Source organism: Littorina saxatilis, linkage group LG9 (genome assembly GCF_037325665.1).
Source record: "Littorina saxatilis isolate snail1 linkage group LG9, US_GU_Lsax_2.0, whole genome shotgun sequence".
NCBI classification, from domain to species: domain Eukaryota; kingdom Metazoa; phylum Mollusca; class Gastropoda; order Littorinimorpha; family Littorinidae; genus Littorina; species Littorina saxatilis.
The window spans coordinates 54526657-54547663 of NC_090253.1; the positions used below are offsets into that span (position 1 = coordinate 54526657).

At 43.5% G+C, this 21007-nt stretch overlaps 2 protein-coding genes across 4 annotated transcripts in view; both read right to left on the minus strand.

The window, feature by feature from the left end:
• The window catches only part of LOC138976479 (inositol hexakisphosphate and diphosphoinositol-pentakisphosphate kinase 2-like), a 120382-nt gene extending 118404 nt beyond the window's left edge, over positions 1 to 1978 (minus strand). For 2 of the 3 annotated variants that reach the window (XM_070349336.1, XM_070349335.1), the window contains exons 1-2: positions 1631 to 1977; positions 612 to 941 (exon numbers count right to left, since the gene is read on the minus strand). In XM_070349336.1, coding sequence (XP_070205437.1) covers positions 612 to 794 — 183 coding nt within the window. In that variant the 5' untranslated portion in view covers positions 795 to 941; positions 1631 to 1977. Of the gene's footprint in view, positions 1 to 611; positions 942 to 1630 lie in introns of all 3 variants that reach the window. The other variant, XM_070349334.1, reaches the window with a different exon arrangement.
• Positions 1979 to 5269: 3291 nt separating this feature from the next.
• On the minus strand, positions 5270 to 18826 carry LOC138976463 (dihydrofolate reductase-like). Its single transcript, XM_070349313.1, has 7 exons — positions 18683 to 18826; positions 16649 to 16779; positions 15834 to 15883; positions 14896 to 15001; positions 13378 to 13507; positions 11852 to 11961; positions 5270 to 10815 (listed from the first exon to the last, which is right to left on the minus strand). Exons 2-7 carry the CDS (start codon positions 16741 to 16743, stop codon positions 10734 to 10736), a joined length of 573 nt encoding a protein of 190 aa, XP_070205414.1. The 5' UTR covers positions 16744 to 16779; positions 18683 to 18826; the 3' UTR covers positions 5270 to 10733.
• Between the last annotated feature and the right edge of the window lie 2181 nt (positions 18827 to 21007).

Sequence of the window (21007 nt, forward strand, 5' to 3'; positions counted from 1 at the left end):
TTGCATCTTTTAACAAAAGCATTTTCGGACCGCCTAGTTTGTTTTGCGCGTTTTGCCTTCGACTTTGTAATGTCCCATCAGAAATTGGTTGAGGGGGACAAATATCCCATTGTCTTTTCTTCCAGGCTAAACCCTGCTGCTAGCTTTCCACAGGGAGGAAGCGACTCGAATTTCCCAACAATGGGGCGATAAAGTATGAAAAGAAACGGAATAATTCGTGACACATTTTACTAAGGGAAAAAATAACTACATGAAGGCGGCATGGATCGCTAGTTCCTTTTGTTTCTGGTATTAATCAGGCTTCAAGCAGTAAAAATATACGTTTGATATGATCTCCGAATACTCAAATCACATTTCGCAGGAACAAACTCTGAGTAGTATGACACTCAAACTGAATACAAACTGATGAATGTTGCTGGTGGTTTCATTTTTGTTTTAATGTATGCATTGGTCAATGTTAAAATGCTGATGACAATGCCATGAAATCAGGTATGCAATCATAGTTCATACAGCTGAAGTTTGCTGACAATGTGACATGCATGTCTCCTCTTGGTCTTATTTCATAGCCAACATTTTGAGCGTGTTTTGTGCAAATTCAAAGTTTGACCCACCTTATCATCAAGAATCTCTGCCATGGCCAAGTCCCCGACAAAAAACTGCGGCTTTTTTGCTTGACGATACTCAGCTCCATCAGACGTTCTCCTTTGCCTTGGCATCTGACCGTTTAGACTTCCTCCTGGCCAGGTCATATTGCTATCTTCATCCGACATATTTACGCTTGTATCAGACGCCATGATGTTGCAAGGGCCGCAGCAGCCTGCTGATGATTCTAGGCTTCAGCAGGTACTGCCGACAGTGCTGGGCAGCAGGGTGGTAATGATGTTTCGACTGCTTACATGATGGCCAGTGCCAGCGGTTGCAGGCTTTTTGTGATGTCAATGCTGCTGAAAGAAATGAGATTTTCTACTTGTAACTAATAATAATAATAGGATTAATTTAATAGGATGTATACATGGACATAACATACTTGGCTTTGGCTTCGAGTAGCACATTATAAGGCCTAAAAAAAAATAGGTGTGGTTACGGTAACCCGACCTATCCTATTTTTGGGGGCCGACCCTATAACTTTTTATTACATTTGTCAAAAAAACACCAAAAAAACCAAGAAAACGACTGCAGAAAATGCAATGAAAGCGAAAGCGCCCGAGTCGCACACTTATTTCCCTGTCAAGTAGGTTTAATTTGTACACATTAGAAAAAAAAAAGTAAAAGAAAAAAAAAGAGATTGCCTACATTCCTACCCTATTTTTTTGGGCTATGTTACCGTAACCACACCTATTTTTTTTGGGGCCTAATATGATAAGAGAGTCTGTTTTCTTTTAATATCAACAAAAAATGCCTGTAGGACAAAAAAATGCAGCCCCCACCTGCATGCTAACTTGATTTTTCTGTCTTCAGTACTTGAGACATAACTTGGTTATATGCTAAGACAGCAGCCCCTCAACGTGTGTGACCTCTTACATACCAAGATTTTAAGCTATTGCGTTTTTGCTTTCGAAATTGGAGATGACCTTGATAGGTGGTCGAAAGCGACACAGATTTCTCACTGCAAGTGCAACAAGTGCCATACCTTCGCATGCAGCGTTGAAGTGTTGTCAGGCCTCAGTCATGGACGCAAACGTTTTGATCTGATGCATTTATCTGACGCTTGTCCGATAGTTAAGGGGTGGAAGAGTTCTGATCATAATGTTTTCCTCAAAGTGGACAAAACCGGAACATTTGGCCCACTTTTTGGGTCTTAAAATTACTTATTCTCAATCCAAGTCTAACTGAATAACACACCTCATGCGTGACAATCTTAATTCTACCAAAATCAATTATTCAAAACGAACAACTTCTAACATTGCCGTATACGGTAGCTACGGGTTTACCTCTAAAAAGAAGGGGAAAGGCAAAGGTTTCGTCTTGGAAATTTACATTATCCTTTCACATCATATCGACGTCACTTCCAGGAGAGTTGTGACGGGAGATAACTCTCGGCAGAGGCACCGCAATAGATTACAGCTGTGGAGCCATGCATCATGCTTTTAGATGACTGTGGAGTTTTCCCTCCCTTTTTCACCCTCGCAGATTTAAATGCTTTTCAGTCAATATATTGGTTTTTTGTGTACTTATTTTCCTACTGCATGGAAGAGATTGTGAGAGAAAACCAGATCTTGCCAAATTGCTCAGTCCCGGCAGGTACGATTGTGATACGATTGTGGTACAGGCAGCATGGTCAGGGACGTAGCACCCGGTAGGGCATGTAGGGCGACCGCCCGACCACTTTTTCCGTAAAAAAAAAAAAAAAAAAGAGAGAGAGAGAGAGAGAGAGAGAGAGAGAGAGAGAGAGAGAGAGAGAGAGAGAGAGATCTACCAACAGAACACCCCACGTAGTATTCACGCGCGGCGATGGCATAAGGTCGGTTTTTTTGGATTTTTTTTTTGTGTGTTAGTCTTGGTCAACTGCTGGAATAGGATGACGTCTTATTTTGACGAGAACGTCTCACGTGACGAGTTCCGTCAGGCCATAAAAGTATTGGCGCCAATTTAGTGAAAATTGCTTCTTCGTCCGTCTGCTCCCATGAGAAACAATGGAGGTAAGAAATGTTTTGTATATTCTGTGTGTGAAGCTGGGGTCAGACTGAGGGGTGAGTGATTGTGTGTCAACCGTAAGTACGCCATAACAATTGAGTAACACAGTAACTTGTGGGGTTAACAGTGTCACATGAAACAACATGTAGAGAGAGAATTGAACAATGGACACAAGTGTGCATCCTGGTTGTGATGGATCGAAAACGCGCTAAAAATATTCTGACAAATCCCTCTATTTTTCAGTCATCACTCAGGCTGCCAATGTTGATGGCTGGACGGATCAATAAATTGCTTGTTTAGAAGTAAACCAGTTTGTCAATCCTTGCTTTTTAACACACTAGACAATAATGAAGACGAAAGTCATTTGAAGTAAGTGCTCATCACATTCAACGTATCGGAATTTAGATATAAATGTAAGTCGATTGATAATCACTGATACATTCACCAGCCCGTTGTTTGGTGGAGGATGGAAAGATGATTAGATGGAACTGAGCTCAGAAGGCACGAAATCGCATCATGTTTTCTTTCTTTTTTAGACCATTACAAGGGGACGGGAAGGGGGGGGGGGGGGGGCGGTAGTGTAAGCCCCATATTTCCTTAGCTGTCTCAGCATTTTGTCTTCCATTTTTTTCCGCCCTACCACTTTTATTAGGTGTGCTACGTCCCTGATGGTTCAGTAAGTCGAGCGCCTGTGCTCCCTCTCTCACTCTCTCTCTCAATCTCTTCATGTGTGTGGACGGCCAGTGTGTGTGTGCGCGTGCGTACGCGATTTACTGGTGTGTGTGTGTGTGCGTGTACTGTGTGTGGTTGTGTGCCTTGTACGGCGGTGTGTGCGTCAGTGCACGGTGTGTGTGTGTGCCACGTGGGTGTGTGTGTGTTTGTGGGTGTGGGTGTTAAAGTGGTGATTGTGTTTTGTGATGTTTGTCATATGTTACCGTCATCAACATGAAAACAACAACCACACACACACACACACACGCACACACACACACACACACACACACACACAGTCGGTTATATACACGCACAGTAACGACTGTTGTGACGCAGGCCTGAACTGATGAGTGGCTAGTATTTTAGTTCGCCGCGGCGAGTAGAAACATGTAATTGGCGAGTAAAAATGTAAACTCTACTCGCCAAATGCGAAAGTTCATCAGTCAAACAAATCATTTGTTTGACTTTGCCAAATGGTTGGTTTGACGAGTAAAAATACAAAAATGTTCTCTCTGGCTAGTACATTATGAATAGTACTATCCAAAGGCCAGTGCCCCATTTCGTGGACTTTCAGCGCTGTGATGGCTGATCCAAGAAGAAGAAAACCGTCTGATGGGTTAAGGTCTGTTGAGTTGTAGTGTTCCAAACCAGACTGAGACAGCCGCGACGACCGTCACAATCGGCCCAGCCCCGGTACGGTAATCCAGAACTTGAAGCGGTGTCGGAGCTGTGGGGTTCTGCAGCCAAGAGCCAGAAGACAATGACCAGCGCTGGCAGCAGTATCCCTCGTCACACCGCCACTGGCTACGACTGCCACTCCACGACAGTAGCGGACTCGGAAGCACTGCCTGTGACTGATGTCACAATCACTATTCTCACTTTTCCGCAATGCCTTAATCATTGATTCCACAGCGTCGTCTGGCCGCATGGACATTGGTCTTCTTTTCGAGCCGCGCACGCTGCAGAATTATTTCTTAAACCCTTCCGCACATCATAATTTATTTAGTCCGGGTAACACCGGGATTGGTTCCATTGCAAACTTAATTGGCACACGCCCGAGAGGCGAACATTTGTGCATTGGTTAGCAGCACTAACAGTGCAAGGCCTATCTTCGCCTCTCTACCTCCCATGCTCACGTACAACTGAGGGACAGTGGTGAGAGGGCGTGCGACACACTGACACACACACACACACACACACACACACACACACCGTCTGACACATAGTGCAGGGGCGGACGAGGGGGGGGGGGTTCTGGGGTTTCCGGAAATACCCCCCCCCCTCCAGCCAAATTTTTTTTTTTTTTTTTTTTTTTTTTTGGGGGGGGGGGGGGGGGTTGTTGTTGTTGGGGATTTCGGATCCCAAACGAACCAAACACAAAACAAAACAAAAAAAGAGGGCTGCCTGAAACTGGTTATGATCATCCTCAGAATGCACCAGATTGCACCATTTTGCATCCTTTTTTTCAAAATTCCCGGACCCCCCTAGCAAGCTAGGCGCTTCGCGCTGTCGGCTCGGCGCTTTGCGCCTTCACACCCATATCTTCACAATATAGTTTTAAAAACCCCCCCTTCCCCCATAAAATGAACTGATCCGCCCCTGTAGTGTGACACTCAGTGACACATAGTCTGACAGTGACAGTGACACACACACACACACACTGTCACACACTGTCACACACACTGACACACACACACTGTCACACACACACACACACACACACACACACACACACCGTGCACACACTGACACACACACACTGTCACACACACAGACAAACACACCGCTTTGTGTTTGCACGTCGCGTCAGTAAAGCATAATTATTCGTTGAGGGTAATTTAGGCATGACAACATCGTAGTTATTATTACATTTCACCCCGACAAACAAAAACGCAGGTATTAATGTCATTCAACACTGATATTAAAACTAGTTCTTTATTGCCAGCTGAACAGCTGTTCAGTACAATAGAATAAAGAGTATATGATATTACATACATAGCCTACAATTAAAGACGAACAACTCGTACAAGCTTATAGAATTGTGCATGTTATGCTGTTGATGAAAATGCCACTGAAAACAAAGGCCCAAGGACATACACTGACAATATGAAATAAAGATGACAAGCATGGTTATTAATACAAGTAATTGAAAATGACATTTTTGTCACTATTGTTTATTGTTTTGTCATGACAAAGTCATTTTAATTGTGACAGATAAAAATAAGTAGTTAGTAAGTTAGCTGTTGCTTTTCGGGTCCAGCGGACCATAATAGAGGGCCCCAAAGGGTTTAAAATCGTGATCGTGATTGACGTTTTTTGACCTTTCTGTGACCGTGATTGCCGAAATTTCCATTTCTGTGATCGTGATGGGACTTTGCCCGTGATCCGTGATGACAAAAAAATCAAGTCTCGTGATCGTGATCGTCATTTGTTTTTATCATTGACTGCGGTGATCATTGACAAAAATCAAGGTAACTGTGATCGTGAAAGCTAAAATTTCCCTTCCCGTGATCGTGATGATACCCCCCCCTTTGAGGGCCCCAAAGGGGGGGTATCATCACGATCACGGGAAAGGAAATTTTAGCTTTCACGATCACAGTTACCTTGATTTTTGTTTTCGCGATCACGAACACCAGTGGCAAATCACGGTCACGGTAAAAGTTGCATGTACGGAAAGCTCGTGTCAAAGTAAACACAACCACACAGTAATTCGCTCCTCTGGATCTATTGTTTATTCAACACAAAGTGAGAACTGTTGCACTTTTTTATCATTATTTTTTGAATTCCCTTTCATACACACATAGAAATACATATGATTTGTAATCAGTAACAAGAATGTCGTTTTCATTGTTTTCTCTCTCTCTCTCTCCCTCTCTCTCTCTCTCTCTCTCTCTCTCTCTCTCTCTCTCTCTCTCTCTCTCTCTCTCTCTCTCTCTCTCTCTCTCTCTCTCTCTCTCTCTCTCTCTCTCTCTCTCTCTCTCTCTCTCTCCACTCATACACATTCTACTCCCACACCCTCACTCACACACATGAATATAATTTATGTGTGATGGGCTCTTTATTTTCAACTTTGCCATACAATTTGAGGTACACCATCGCCTGGTTTCATGGCCTTGAAAAACAAACAGGAATGCTACAGGTCAACAATGGTTTTACCTGAAAGAAGCGCGCAGTGCCAGTGGCGAAGCCACAAGCCTGAGCCTGCGAAGCAGGCGAGCCAACTAGGGGGGTCCGGGGGCATGCCCCCCCGGAATTTTTTTCAAAAAACGGTTAAAATCTGTGCAATCTGGTGCATTCCGGGCATCATTTTCAGGGCTGTAATAGTGTTGTGATCTTGTTAAAAATCCCATTTTAGCCTCCCCCCACCACCATTCAACACACCTCCAAACTGGTGAAAACAACACTACTGTGCGCTGGCTTCATTGAGACCGGCGCCCGATCGCGTTGCGCGAAATTCCGCACACGGATCGTTTTTGCGGAAATTTTTCAACTTCACCGGAATAAATTTGACTTTACCGAATTTTGAAAACGGCTTTATCGGATTTCTGGCAATTACCGGAAAAGTAGCATGCCTGACAAAATCCCCAACGAACATGACTTTGACTGATCGTCTTTGACATGAGGATCAAGTGACCCAAACTGGCACGTCTCCCCGCCATTGTTTCTGAATTTAACCCATTGTTGATATTAAAGTTTACAGGCGCTAAAATAAATCCAAGCTTAATGCAAAGAAGCGACAATTATAATCTATGCCAAGCGTGTCCACGTTGATGGGATGAAAAACACATTTCTAGTTTCGGTTTTGGCTACACGCAGACTCGATCTCGAGCCAGTCGAGGTCACACTGAGCGAGTGACAGCCGGACGTAGCAATGTGGACAATGTCAATGATCTCACTCAAACTCAAAGATCTTGAACAAATGTCAAGATCTTTGCCTACATTCAGAACAGTCATAGAGCAACATAGATCAACATACCGCCTTGATATTTCGTCTTCGGAAAGACCGACCCGTAGCCTGACCTTTCCATTAAGGAAGGCATTCTCGCCGCCTGCTTTGGTCTGGCTTGAATCCACAAAATATAACAGAAGTTCGATGACAGTACCGCTGCACGCCATTTTTGATCTTCGAATTCGAATTTGACTGAATGCACTCAAAACTTTTGCACGAAGCCCTTCCATTGGATGAAGTTTGGCAGACTTTTGCAATTTGCCTTCCGATTGGATTTTTTGTGTGTGTGATTGGTTCTCTTAAAGGGAAGCAATCGCTGTCAAAATCATATTTCTGAATGTGTTGTTGCTTCCCTTCAATCGGGATTGACTCCTTGACGAATAGAGGATCATAGAGTGATACAGCTGTGAAAAATGTACGTTGAAAATAAAATGCTTTGCAATAATGCCCATCACGATCACGAAAACAAATGACGATCACGATCACGAGACTTGATTTTTTTGTCATCACGGATCACGGGCAAAGTCCCATCACGATCACAGAAATGGAAATTTCGGCAATCACGGTCACAGAAAGGTCAAAAAACGCCAATCACGATCACGATTTTAAACCCTTTGGGGCCCTCCCCTTTGGGGCCCTCATAATAGGCCAAATCAGGACCCTATAAAAACAAGAAGAGCAAACGCTCGATCGAGTCACTTTCGCAGTTCTGAATATTATGACCTTGAAAAAGGTCAAAGGTCACCAAAGCAGACGTCAAAGTGTAGAGGTCACTGGGAGTCACGTTCACATAAAATTTGAGCCCGGTCACTTTTATAGTTTCCGAGAAAAGCCCAACGTTAAGTTGTGTGTTGCCGAACAGAAAAGGCTAGTTATCTCCCTTGTTTTTCTGATAACGTTCGTAAAAGGCTACAGATGTAAATACTTTGATGTAAAGAATAATCCTACAAAGTTTCAATCACATCCGATGAACTTTGTCAAAGATATAAAATGTCTAATTTTTCCTTTGACGCTGACCTGTGACCTTGAAAAAGGTCAAAGGTCAACGAAACCATCGTTAAAGTGTAGAGGTCATTGGAGGTCACGACTAAACAAAATATGAGCCCGATCGCTTTGATAGTTTCCGAGAAAAGTCCAACGTTAAGGTGGTGTCTACGGACGGCCGGCCGGACGGCCGGCCGGACAGACTAACACTGACCGATTACATAGAGTCACATTTTCTCAAGTGACTCAACAAGTAAATTCTGCATGATGGACAAGACCCGGCCGAACATTAAAGGCACAGTAAGCCTCCCGTAAACCATCACAGATACTGTCAGGCTTTTACACACAGTACAAACACCTTTCCATTTGAACGCTCACCAAACGGGAACATCCTAGGTGCCCTACGTAAAGAGCGAGCAATTTTCAAATAATTAATTTTGCGGAGAGAGTGTCAGAGACAATCGGACCGTGGTGCGTTTTGGCGCTAGACCTAACTTTTAAAATCTAAATAATAAATTAACAGCTTGTTACACAAACATTCTTAAATCATAAAAGAATTATTTTTTCATCAAGACAAGATCAGTACAATTCGAAGTTTTGAAAGTTTGAAAAAAGAAAAGCCTGGAAGCAGGGTCACGCAAGGTCGTGGTTCTCGTAGCAGACGACGGTTTATACCTATCGCCAGTTCCTCTGAACAGTCAAAAGCCACCGCTAGAGTTCTTGTGAACCACAGCCGTTTGTTTCGTGCATAGTCAGAGGTACTTAAAGGCTGACATAGTCATATTTAATTAGTTTAATTACTTCCAGGGCTTTTCCCATCGTTGCGGGGATGTATAAATTTAAGCTTCCTGCAAAGTTTTAGGTTTGAAGTCCTTACCAATTACGAGAAATAATTATTTCTTTATTGCATTGTTTAGCAACAGTTCTCCAGGACTTGGGCTATTTTTAGACCGTTGACGTCACTTCGTGACGTTTCGTAAACCAAAGATGTCGTTTGAGACTGTTCTGTTTTCATTCGACACTATCAACACCACTTTGCAACACTGAAATATTTTTTTCTGTGTTCGAAAGCTACAGCCACTCGTTATTATATCCCCTATACAGTTGTATAACATTATTGGCACATGTAAACAATATGAATTAATTAATTAACGCTACGAGTATGGCAGCATTTAATAACGTGCTATTGCAGATAAGCTCACAGCGAGTCACAGCGGGTTCACGATGGCTCAGGGGTAAGATACAGCACACAAAAATGAATTCTTTGAAAATTGCTCGCTCTTTACGGAGGGCACCAAGGATGTTCCCGTTTGGTGAGCGTTCAAATGGAAGGGTGTTTGTACTGTGTGTAAAAGCCTGACAGTATCTGTAATGGTTTACGGGAGGCTTACTGTGCCTTTAACAATAATAATTAATCTGACACTGGAGAAAAATGCAACGCGACAAATTCACTGTATAAAGTGTAGACTTAGATGTGTTAATGTCATTTAATATTTGTGTTCTTTTATTAAAAACCAAACATCTAAGATCAAGTGAAATGAATGCTGGATCTCATAATAACCGACACTATCAAATGGTAATGCCGTCACCAACCGTTTGATTGACTAATGGATTGATCCCCAGGCTATAAAGAAAGGGTGAGGGTGGGGGGAGGATATAGAGTGGGGAATGCTGGAGGTTGTAGGCGGAGGAGGAGACGAGATGTTAACACATGTGTATGAAAATATTAAGAAAATTGCCAATTAAAATTCAGTGTAAATTACCGAATGACCAGATTTTGTACTTGATGCAAATGGAAGTTTCAGCATCAAAATCCTATGCAAATTTGCCATGTAAAAAATTGCACAATATAATTTTCCAGAGACTAGTATTCTTAGGACTAGTTATTATCATTTTGGCAGGACTACTTGTACCTAAGTTTTCTGTTACTACTACATTAACTCTAACTCAGTCTTGCAGCCATAGTCTCAGAAAACGATAACCGCGTTTCGAAATTATCAGCAAGTGTAGCTAGTTTGAATTCACAAGTTAACATGGCTCTGACGTCTATCGTAAACAATACACAATTTACAACACTATAGATAAAGCTACCGTTATAAAAGGTATCAAGGGGTAATCGCAACTGCGTTATAAATATAAACCTATACAGAGACATAGATAGTAGAGACATACATACATTCTATCTATGTCTCTGGTATGTCCGTCTGACCTATATCAGTAAATAAAGAACATCATAGTGCAATCACAGGCACATGAAATCCGTTTGGGGAGTACAAAATGTCGTTCTGAGAAAAGCTCTCCTGAAGTGAAAACAGGCGTGTCACACTGTAGAGCTGAAAGATCCTCGTTTTCCCAATCAAAAGCAAGTGTCCAGCGCCTGTAGGTAAACCCAGCGTGCAAGGACACAGACAGCAACCACGGACCTCAGCAACAGTGCGATTTACAACACATGTCAGTTTGTGAAGCGTTCCCATAACTCAAACTGGTATTTCACCCCATTGTCCTCCTGCAGACTTTCGTCGAGCGTGGGGCACCTGAAATTGTCAAAATCAGTCTTATCAGTGACGCGTATAAATCGCAACGCAGCAAGGTAAAATATATGTGGCCAGCTAAAGCCTGTTCTGTTACCATTGTCTGCTGTTCCTTCTTCTTCTTCTTCTGCGTTCGTGGGCTGAAACTCCCACTTACACTCGTGTTTTGCACGAGTGGAATTTTACGTGTATGACCGTTTTTACCCCGCCATTTAGGCAGCCATACGCCGCTTTCGGAGGAAGCATGCTGGGTATTTTCGTGTTTCTATAACCCACCGAACTCGGACATGGATTACAGGATCTTTTTCGTGCGCACTTGGTCTTGTGCTTGCGTCAGTGTACACACCCGGGGCACGGTGTTCGGACACCGAGGAGAGTCTGCACACAAAGTTGACTGAGAAATAAATCTCTCGCCGAACGTGGGGACGAACTGTCTGCTGTTCCGAATGCCTAGGCTGCATTCGTGTTTTGACGAGTCTCTGTGCCTTAATAAAATGCTTGACCATATCAGTCGAATGATTGTCAAACACGCACGCACGCCCGCCCGCCACACACACTGACTCACGCACGTACGCAAGCAAGCCGGCATACACACACGCACACACGTACACACACACACACACACACACACACACACACACACACGCATACCCATGCAAACACACAGCCCGAGAGAGAGAGAGAGAGAGAGAGAGAGAGAGAGAGAGAGAGAGAGAGAGAGAGAGAATGAGACACAGAGAGACAGAGAGACAGACAGACAGACAGACTGACTGAGAGACAGACAGACGGAGAGAGGGAGAGAGGGAGAGAGGGAGAGAGACAGACAGACAGACAGACAGACAAGGAGACATACAGACAGACAGACAGACAGACAGACAGACAGACAGACAGAGACAGACAGACAGAGACAGACAGACAGAGACAGACAGACAGACAGGGTGTGAGAGAGAGAAAGAGAGACTGAGAGAGAGAGACAGACAGACACAGACAGATGGACAGACGGATGGACACCTGAACGCAAACCGAATCATCAACTCACTTCACTCTCTTAAACTTGTCTTGGAATTTGGGGAAGAAGACATTGGCCGTGAAGTCACCAAAGATCCTGGTCACCCAGATCCTCTTCAACCGTGGATCGTCCATTGAGGCCTGTCATCATCATCATCATCATCGTCATCGTCATACGGTCGTCGTCGTAATCATCATCATCGTCGTCGTCGTCGTCATCATCATCATCGTCGTCGTCATCATTATCATTATCACTGTCATCGTCATCATCATCATCATCGTCATCATCATCATTATCACCATCATCGTCATCATCATCATCAGCAGCAGCAGCAGCAGCAACAGCAGCATCGTCATCATCAGCATCATCGTTGTCACCGTCGTCGATCATATCCTTTTTCTTCTGGTTTATCACCACCTTATGTTTTTACCCAGAACTTTCCTACAACATGATGGTCACCACAGTCCCATTTTTGCAGAACCTTGCCGTCTTTGTCTTTACAATAAATAGCCACAACTTGTCAAAAATCACAATTAAAGAATGATACAGGTATATTCGGATTACACATCGAAATCGTAAACTTTGCTGGAAGAATGTAAGTACGTAATGATGTGTTCACGCATTGATAGTGTATATGTGTGTGGGCAGGCGTATGTGTACCTCCTCACTGCCTCTCTCTGTGTTATCGTATTTGATTACATAAGCAGCGTATAAGTAATGATTATTATCGTTTGTCTCGTATTTTATATGTTAACAAGTTACTGCCTTCCATCAAACATTTTTTACATTTACTTGAATTTACATGTTGCATGTCTTAGACTTGATGCTCTCTTCCTATGCGCTTTCGTCCTAGTCTCTCCTTGTGGTTGTTAGTACTTTCTTCCCCCTCCCCCTCCCTTTTCTTTTTTCTCTTCTGTAGATTCTTTTGTTCCTATTTGAGTTCCCCATCCCCATTCTTTCAATTTGTTCTTCTGGTTTATTGTTGTTATGTCCACCATTACGAAAATGTGTGTAATTTAGTATTGTTCTGGTCACGTGATATAAGCATTTGCTTGAGTGCATGTGTTTTGAACTGTTCATGCGAAGAAATTCTGAATACAATTTTGTTTAAACCAATGTAAGTAAAAGTAAACTGCACCTAAGTGCAAGTACATTTCAAATAAAACGTTTAAAGTACGAAACACATCGTAAAATTACCGGCACGATTGGCCTAGTGGTAAGGCGTCCACCCCGTGATCGGGAGGTCGTGGGTTCGAACCCCGGCCGGGTCATACCTAAGACTTTAAAATTGGCAATCTAGTGGCTGCTCCGCCTGGCGTCTGGCATTATGGGGTTAGTGCTAGGACTGGTTGGTCCGGTGTCAGAATAATGTGACTGGGTGAGACATGAAGCCTGTGCTGCGACTTCTGTCTTGTGTGTGGCGCACGTTATATGTCAAAGCAGCATTGCCCTGATATGGCCCTTCGTGGTCGGCTGGGCGTTAAGCAAACAAACAAACAAACAAACATCGTAAAAGTTCAAGTATAAAAAACATAACGGCATCCCAGGCCACTCACGTCATAATTTCGTCCACCTCCCATCAGCCAGACTTTTTCAAGCTGGTCGCTCACGGGAGGTGTGGTGATGTAAGTGATTGCGTCATCAAGGGAGGGTAACACTTTTTGCAAGTGAGGAACTCCGTCAGACCTGAAAATATACAACCCATGAAACATGCCTTGAACATTTATTCTTCAAAGAAAGATCGAATAAGATCACAATTAACTGCTTTTCTGACCGGGTCTTGATTCAGACACGTACAAACCGGCACTCAGGCACAAAAATCGATGAGATCAAGCTCTGATGAACCATGCAGAGGGTGATAAGCTCTGGCACTGATTTTCTCCACACGTCAATGTTGTTGTTGTTAGGCCAAAAAAAAAAAAAGGTCTGTTTACGGTAACCCGACCGACCCTAGTTTTTTCGCGCGACCCTTGGCATTTGGGGAAAAAAAAAATCTTTTTTTTTTTTGCAAAATAACGTAAAAATATGGTTTTTTGGAAGAAAAAAAAAATAAAAAAAATCCCGACCTACCGACCCTATTTTTTTGGCCTATGTTACCGTAAACAGACCTTTTTTTTTGGCCTTAAATGAATGGACACTGGTATACCCCGGAGGGGCGGACAGACAGACAGACAGAGGACAGACAGACTGCAGGCACAATCAGACAGACAGGTGTACAGACAGGTGTACAGACGGACGCACTGATCGGCAGATTTACACATTTTGGGGTAACAAAAGCCAGATGCAAATCAAGAGCAACCTTATCATCCATGCTGCTTCTAGTGATTAGAGCCAGAGAGAGAGAGAGAGAGAGAGAGAGAGAGAGAGAGAGAGAGAGAGAGAGAGAGAGATAGAGAGAGAGGGAGAAAGAGAGAGAAAGAGAGAGAGAGAGAGAGATAGAGAGAGAGAGAGTTAGTTAGTTAGCTGTTGGTTTTCGGGTCCAGCGGACCATAATAGGCCAAATCAGGACCCCATCAGAGAGAGAGAGAGTGAGTGAGTGAGTGAGAGAAACAGAGGAGGGAGGCTGGGAGTGAGAGAAAGAGAGAGAGGGGGGGAGGAGACAGAGAGAGATAGATAAACAGACAGACAGGCACACAGACAGGCACACAGACAGGCACATAGACAGACAGACAGGCTGACGGACGAAGGGATGGACAGACGAAGGGATGGACAAACAGGCGAACATACAGATGGATTTATTGATGAACAGGCAGAAAGGCAGGCAGACAGACGAGCAGACAGACTGTTAAACAGACAGACAGACAGACAGACAGACAGACAGGCAGACAGACAGGAAGACAGACAGACAGACAGACAGACAGACAGGCAGACAGACAGACTGTTAAACAGACAGACAGACAGGCAGACAGACAGACAGACAGACTGACAGACAGACAGACAGGCAGACAGACAGGAAGACAGACAAACAGACACACTCAGAAAGACAGAAAGACAGACAGACCGACGGACAGACAGACAGACAGACAGACAGACAGACAGACAGACAGACAGACAGACAGACAAAGCCAACTGACTTGAGAGTGGAACTTGTGACCACAGTGAAGAGATTGGGGTTGCTCTTCTCATCCTCTGTCCACGCCTCCCACGTGACACGCCCCATGATGTAACCATTCTTCTTGCCTGAAACACCATTTTATTTTCATTACATTATACTTTTTTCACTTCACTTTCTATCCTTGACATTTTACAAACTTGCACTGAGCTTCGAGGAAAAAAGCTAAAGAAAACACACAAAAACACGAAATCAACATGCGCCTTGATGGCAAAATGTCCATAATCTTGAGCTCCTTTACTTTTTAAACGAAGAGAAAAAGTTATGTATTAAGTTTATTGCTGTTTAAATTCTGTAACCGACGTGGGACAAGCGAACGCACACATATTTCCGTAGCAAAGAGCATAAGGCCAAATAAAAATATCATTATGTTGGTTTCGGGTAACCCGACCGACCCTATCTTTTCCTGCCGACCCTGAAACCTTTTTTTCCTTTCTCAAAAAAACCAAACACTTTTGGCACATTTTGCGAACCATCCCGAGACTAAGGGAAGTAACCTCCTCTAAAATCGACTGAATGGAAAAAAAATATATATATAACAAATATAAAACGACCTACCGACCCTATCTTTTTTGGTCACATTACTCTAAACCAACATATATTTTTATTTGGCCTAATGATTTAGGTTAGGCACAACTAAAGAAATTTGACTGTTTTGTTTGAAGAAAATTCCCCGAAAGCGTAAGCCTTGTGCGCACACTTTCATGTAGGATACAGACAACAACAACAACAACAACAACAACAACAACAACAACAACAACAACAACAACAACAACAACTTAAAAAGAAAAATCACACACACAAAACACATACAAAACAAGCAACCAACCAACCAACCAACAAGCCAACCAACCAACCAACAAGCCAACCAACTAACAAACAAACACATTTCTCACTTACTTTGATCTTTACGGCTCGTGGTAAGGTCAATGTAAAACTTGTGGTCGCCCCTGAAAAGCCAACAAAAGGCCAAATATTATTTCAAAGCACGAGAACCACAGACTTTAACAACAAACAAAAATAATTAGGAATCAGTCCTGAGGAAATTTACACAAAAAAGTTGAATTTCTACGAAATATCTGCCGCCATGATATGAACATAAAACCGAAACTTTTAGTAAAAGATGTCACTGACTGGAGAAAGCTGACGAAACAGGAAAGGGGTTACCAAAACAATAGCAGAGAGAACAAGAAATTCCTCCGAGGTAGGAAAAACACCCCCGTCCTTACCATTCTCACTGCCACCAACTGAGAAGGTTATTTCCCTTTGACCATTAATATGTCCCTCTATAAGTCCTTGTAGAATCTTAATCCACCAATAACTCCCTAACCGTGTGTTTGACTGGTCCCAATTTTTGTAAGGACCGTCTCAGGAATGTATAGAACCTGTTCACCAAGTTTGGTGACGATCGGTCCGTTCATTCTTGAGATCTATATGCGAACACAAACACACAAACAAACAAACAAACAAACACATCGACCGAATCCTATACACACCCCTATACCGGGGGTGTAAAGAGAAGGTTAACGTGAAATGATGCGAGAGGACAAAATTACAAAAAGATAGTCAGACTGAAGGGCAGACAGAGAGACAGACGGACAGACGGACAGGCACGACAGACAGACAGACAGACAGACAGACACACACACACACACACACATACACATACACACACACACACACACACACACACACACACACACACACACACTCACGGCAAATACGGCCAGGGAAAGGTGTTATTGAAGGCGAACCCTTGATCCTTATCGAGGAACGCCACGACGATGTCATACTCAGCCTTGTCGGACATTGTCGGTCAGCTGATGGTCACCTCAGCCAGCAGTCTCTGCAACCCGGTCAGCAGCAATGAAGAATATATACTTTCAAACACAAACATGCATAAAAGGGTAGAAATCAGATTGAAATCCATGGGAATAGGCACAGTTAAATACGGGGTCATACGCTGGTGAGATTGTAGCCTATGGCTTTGTTTTTTCACTCGGGAACGTCTTCATTGACGCGACAACAACAAAAATTCTGGCGTCTCGAGCTTCAACCTCTACAACATGTTCATGATGTCTGACATTTTGTGACAGCCCCTCTCTTTCTTCTGCCAACGACTCAGGCTGGCTTTGTGAGTGTTCAGCAAACTGAGCATACTTGCAGTTCACGCTGACTCTCTTCATACATCTGTGAACGTAACGTTTTGTTTTGTCCTTTCCTGGAAACTAATTGGGTTGACAAATGAAACTCAAGCAGGGAAACAACAACAACAGGTGGGGTAATTATAAGCACCAGCTGCTGCTGACTCTCAACAATAGCACGATGTCAGTATATAGACAAATCATTTGAAATATGGGGCTACAGTTTGTGTTAAATAACCAGTAGATATGCCTCACAAAAACACACCTTTTTTAACCCACATTTTGTTGGCTTTTCTGTTGCTGTGTGGATCGTAACATTAACTGGGCATGAACAAAGATTTGTTTCTCGTCCGTATGTTTGTAGGGGCGAATCATAAGGTTCTTCAGCACGAATGTTCGCCCAAACATTGAGGCAAGTTCCTGACATCGTACGCCAGTGATAATGACAACGGTCGCCGCCAATGATAAAATGTCTCATTACATTTAGTCAAGTTTTGATCGAGACGAGGGTCGTGGTGTATGTGTGTGTGTGTGTGTGTGTGTGTGTGTGTGTGTGTGTGTGTGTGTGTGTGTTTGTGTGTGTGTGTGTGTGTGTGTGTGTGTGTGTGAGTGTGTGTGTGTGTCTGTGTGTGTGTGTGTGTTTGTGTAGAGCGATTCAGAGGTAACTACTGGACCGATCTTTATGAAACTTTACATGAGAGTTCCTGAGAATGATATCCCCAGACGCCTTGTTTCATTTTATTTCAATATATGTCTGATGACGTCATATCCGGCTTTTTGTAAAAGTTGAGGCGGCACTGTCACACCCCCATTTTTCGATGAAATTGATTGAAATTTTGGCCAAGCAATCTTCGACAAAGGCCGGATTTTGGTATTGCCTTTCAGCTTCGAGGCTTAGGAAATAATTAATGAGTTTGGTCATTAAAAATCTAAAAATTGTAATTAAAATTATGTTTTTATAAAACGATCCAAAAATAATTACATCTTATTCTTCATCATAACAGATGTTACATGAAACGGCTCATTTATGTTTTTGTAATGGTCAGACAATCAAGTATTTGTTCTTGTTGTTGATCGTGTTAATATGCTTGTCGCTTATTCAGCGTACGACGGGCACACGCAAGCAAGGAAAGCGGTAAGGTCAGCTTACAAAGTCCAGATGATGACCTGGCTAACTCGTCCTTGAAACCTAGCTGAGACCTACTCAGGCCACTGTTCGGTAACTGACCGTTTACTTGCCCCTGTGCTTCCACTGAACCACAGAGTCCTGGAATTCGTCCTGTGAGCAATGACGATGCAGTGTACCCGCAATACTTGTCACAGAATGTAGGATCTTTTCAGTTGAGCACTTACATTTCAAAAGGCCTGGAGATCGCAGGAAAAGTTTTTTTCTTGACGAACATCTGACGACAACTTCAAGTTTCCCCATTCAAGTTGTTAAGGTATAAAACCCGTACAGGATAAGGGAATACAGAGTGATCAGGCAAAGCTTTTTGACATAAGAACTTAAGAAAAAAAAAAAGAAAAAAAAAACCTGTCCGAAGGACAAATATTAATTATGCAACCTTGATTTGATCTGAAACTATGAACAAGTTACCAACCTACCGGCGTATGACGATGAAATCTGCAGCCAGATGAATATGACTGTGGTGTGAATTCTGCTGTCGTGAGACCAGTTCGCATGTCCTACATGTGTCCAGAGACTGTAGAGTACACTGACAGTCTCTGTTTACTCTGCAGTCTCTGATGTGTCTACGATAGCGAGTTGAAAGTGTAAAAACTGTGTGCAGGCTGTGAATAATAGATAACTGATAAAACCACAGGCGCACAAATGCTGAACGATAGGATTTTTTTTTTAACTTGAACACTCCTGGCTGGTTGGTGTAATACGTGTTGGTGTTTCGCCCGATGCTGTTGAACGCTGTGAACTTTTAACTACAGGCGCACAAAAACAGTATTCTTGCAACAATTTCCCATAATTCAAAGCATATGGGGACTGACTGGCAAGCGGTCTGACAAGTGTATGCGGGCAAAAGAGAGAGAGACAGAGCGAGAGAGAGAGAAGAGAGAGAGATAGAGAGAGAGAAGAGAGAGAGAGAGAGAGAGAGAGAGGAGAGACACAGAGAGAGAGAGAGAAGAGAGACAGAGAGAGAGAGAAAGAGAGAGAGAGAAGAGAGACAGAGAGAGAGAGAGAGAGAGAGAAAGAGACAGAGAGAGAGAGAGAGAGTGAGAGAGAGAGACAGAGAGAGAAGAGAGACAGAGAGAGAGAGACAGAGAGAGAGAGAGAGACGGAGAGAGAGAGAGAGAGAGAGAGAAAAGAGAGAGAGAGAGAGAGAGAGACAGAGAGACAGAGAAAAAGAGACAGAGAGAGAGAGAGACGGAGAGAGAGAGAGACAGAGAGAGAGACAGACAGAGAGAGAGAGAGACGGAGAGAGAGAGAGAGACAGAGAGAGAGAGAGAGACAGAGAGAGAGAGACGAAGAGAGAGAGACAAACACAGAGAGAGATAGACACAGAGAGAGAGAGAGAGAGCGAGGGGTGGGTGTGGTGGGAGAGTGGAGGCCGCACAGAGGGACAGACAATGATTAGACAGACAGATAGACAGACCGGCGACCAGACAGACAGACAGACAGACAGACAGACAGACAGACAGACATGCGACCAGACAGGCAGACAGGCGACCAGACAGACAGACAGACAGACAGACAGGCGACCAGACAGGCGACCAGACAGACAGACAGACAAACGACCAGACAGACAGACAGACAGACAGGCGACCAGACAGGCAGACAGACAGACAGGCGACCAGACAGACAGACAGACAGGCGACCAGACAGGCAGACAGACAGACAGGCGACCAGACAGACAGACAGGCGACCAGACAGACAGACAGGCGACCAGACAGACAGACAGGCGACCAGACAGGCAGACAGACCGGCGACCAGACAGACAGACAGACAGACAGACAGACAGACAGACAGACAGGCGACCAGACAGACAGACAGCGTATGTTTAGGAGATCTGCTCTTTCGCTGGAAGCTGGAACCTATATTACTTATGTTCTATTTTGTTTGTTTATTGCTACATGTACGACCATGTGTACCCCACTTTCAAGCTACTAACTAAATTTCACATCCATCGAGAAATAAACATCAAAGATCTAAGTGCGGACAGAAGGACAAATAAACAAACAAACAAACAAACAGACAGACAGAGAAACAGACAATCAGACAGACAGACAGACAGACACAAAAACAGACAAACACACAGACAGACATACAGACATACAGACACACAGACAGACGAGCAGACAGACACACAGAATTAAATATATACAAACCCCATTTAAAGATGGGTGTTGCAAGAAAACAAAATCGCTTGACAGTCCGTAATTTGGGCGAGGGTCTGACGATTACCTCTTAAACCTCGCCGAAGATCACGGTTTGTTTGCTCACATGGGCAAATTTAGTAGAGTCCTGTCTTCAATGCTTGGTGATACAAGATTGTGTCGTATATCTCCGGGATCAACCTAAGACACTTGGAGGGAAGACTATCTCCATCTGCCTTTCCTTTGTGATATTCCAGAAGCCTATAGCTACAATATATTATTGCACTTGTGAATATTTCTATTCAGAAGAGATGATAAACCTGGAAAGCCAGAGAGAAACAATGACCTGGAACGACTGACAGATGGACGCGGGAAAATGTAGTTATTTACAGGGAACGAGAGAGAGAGAGAGAGAGAGAGAGAGAGAGAGAGAGAGAGAGAGAGAGAGAGAGAGAGAGAGAGAGAGAGAGAGAGAGAGAGAGAGAACGAACGAACGAACGAACGAACGAACGAACGAACGAACTTTATTGTACAAAGATAAAGGTTTAAGGCACATTGCCTTGTCTAACAACCTGTCCTTAAACAAATACAAAACATATAATA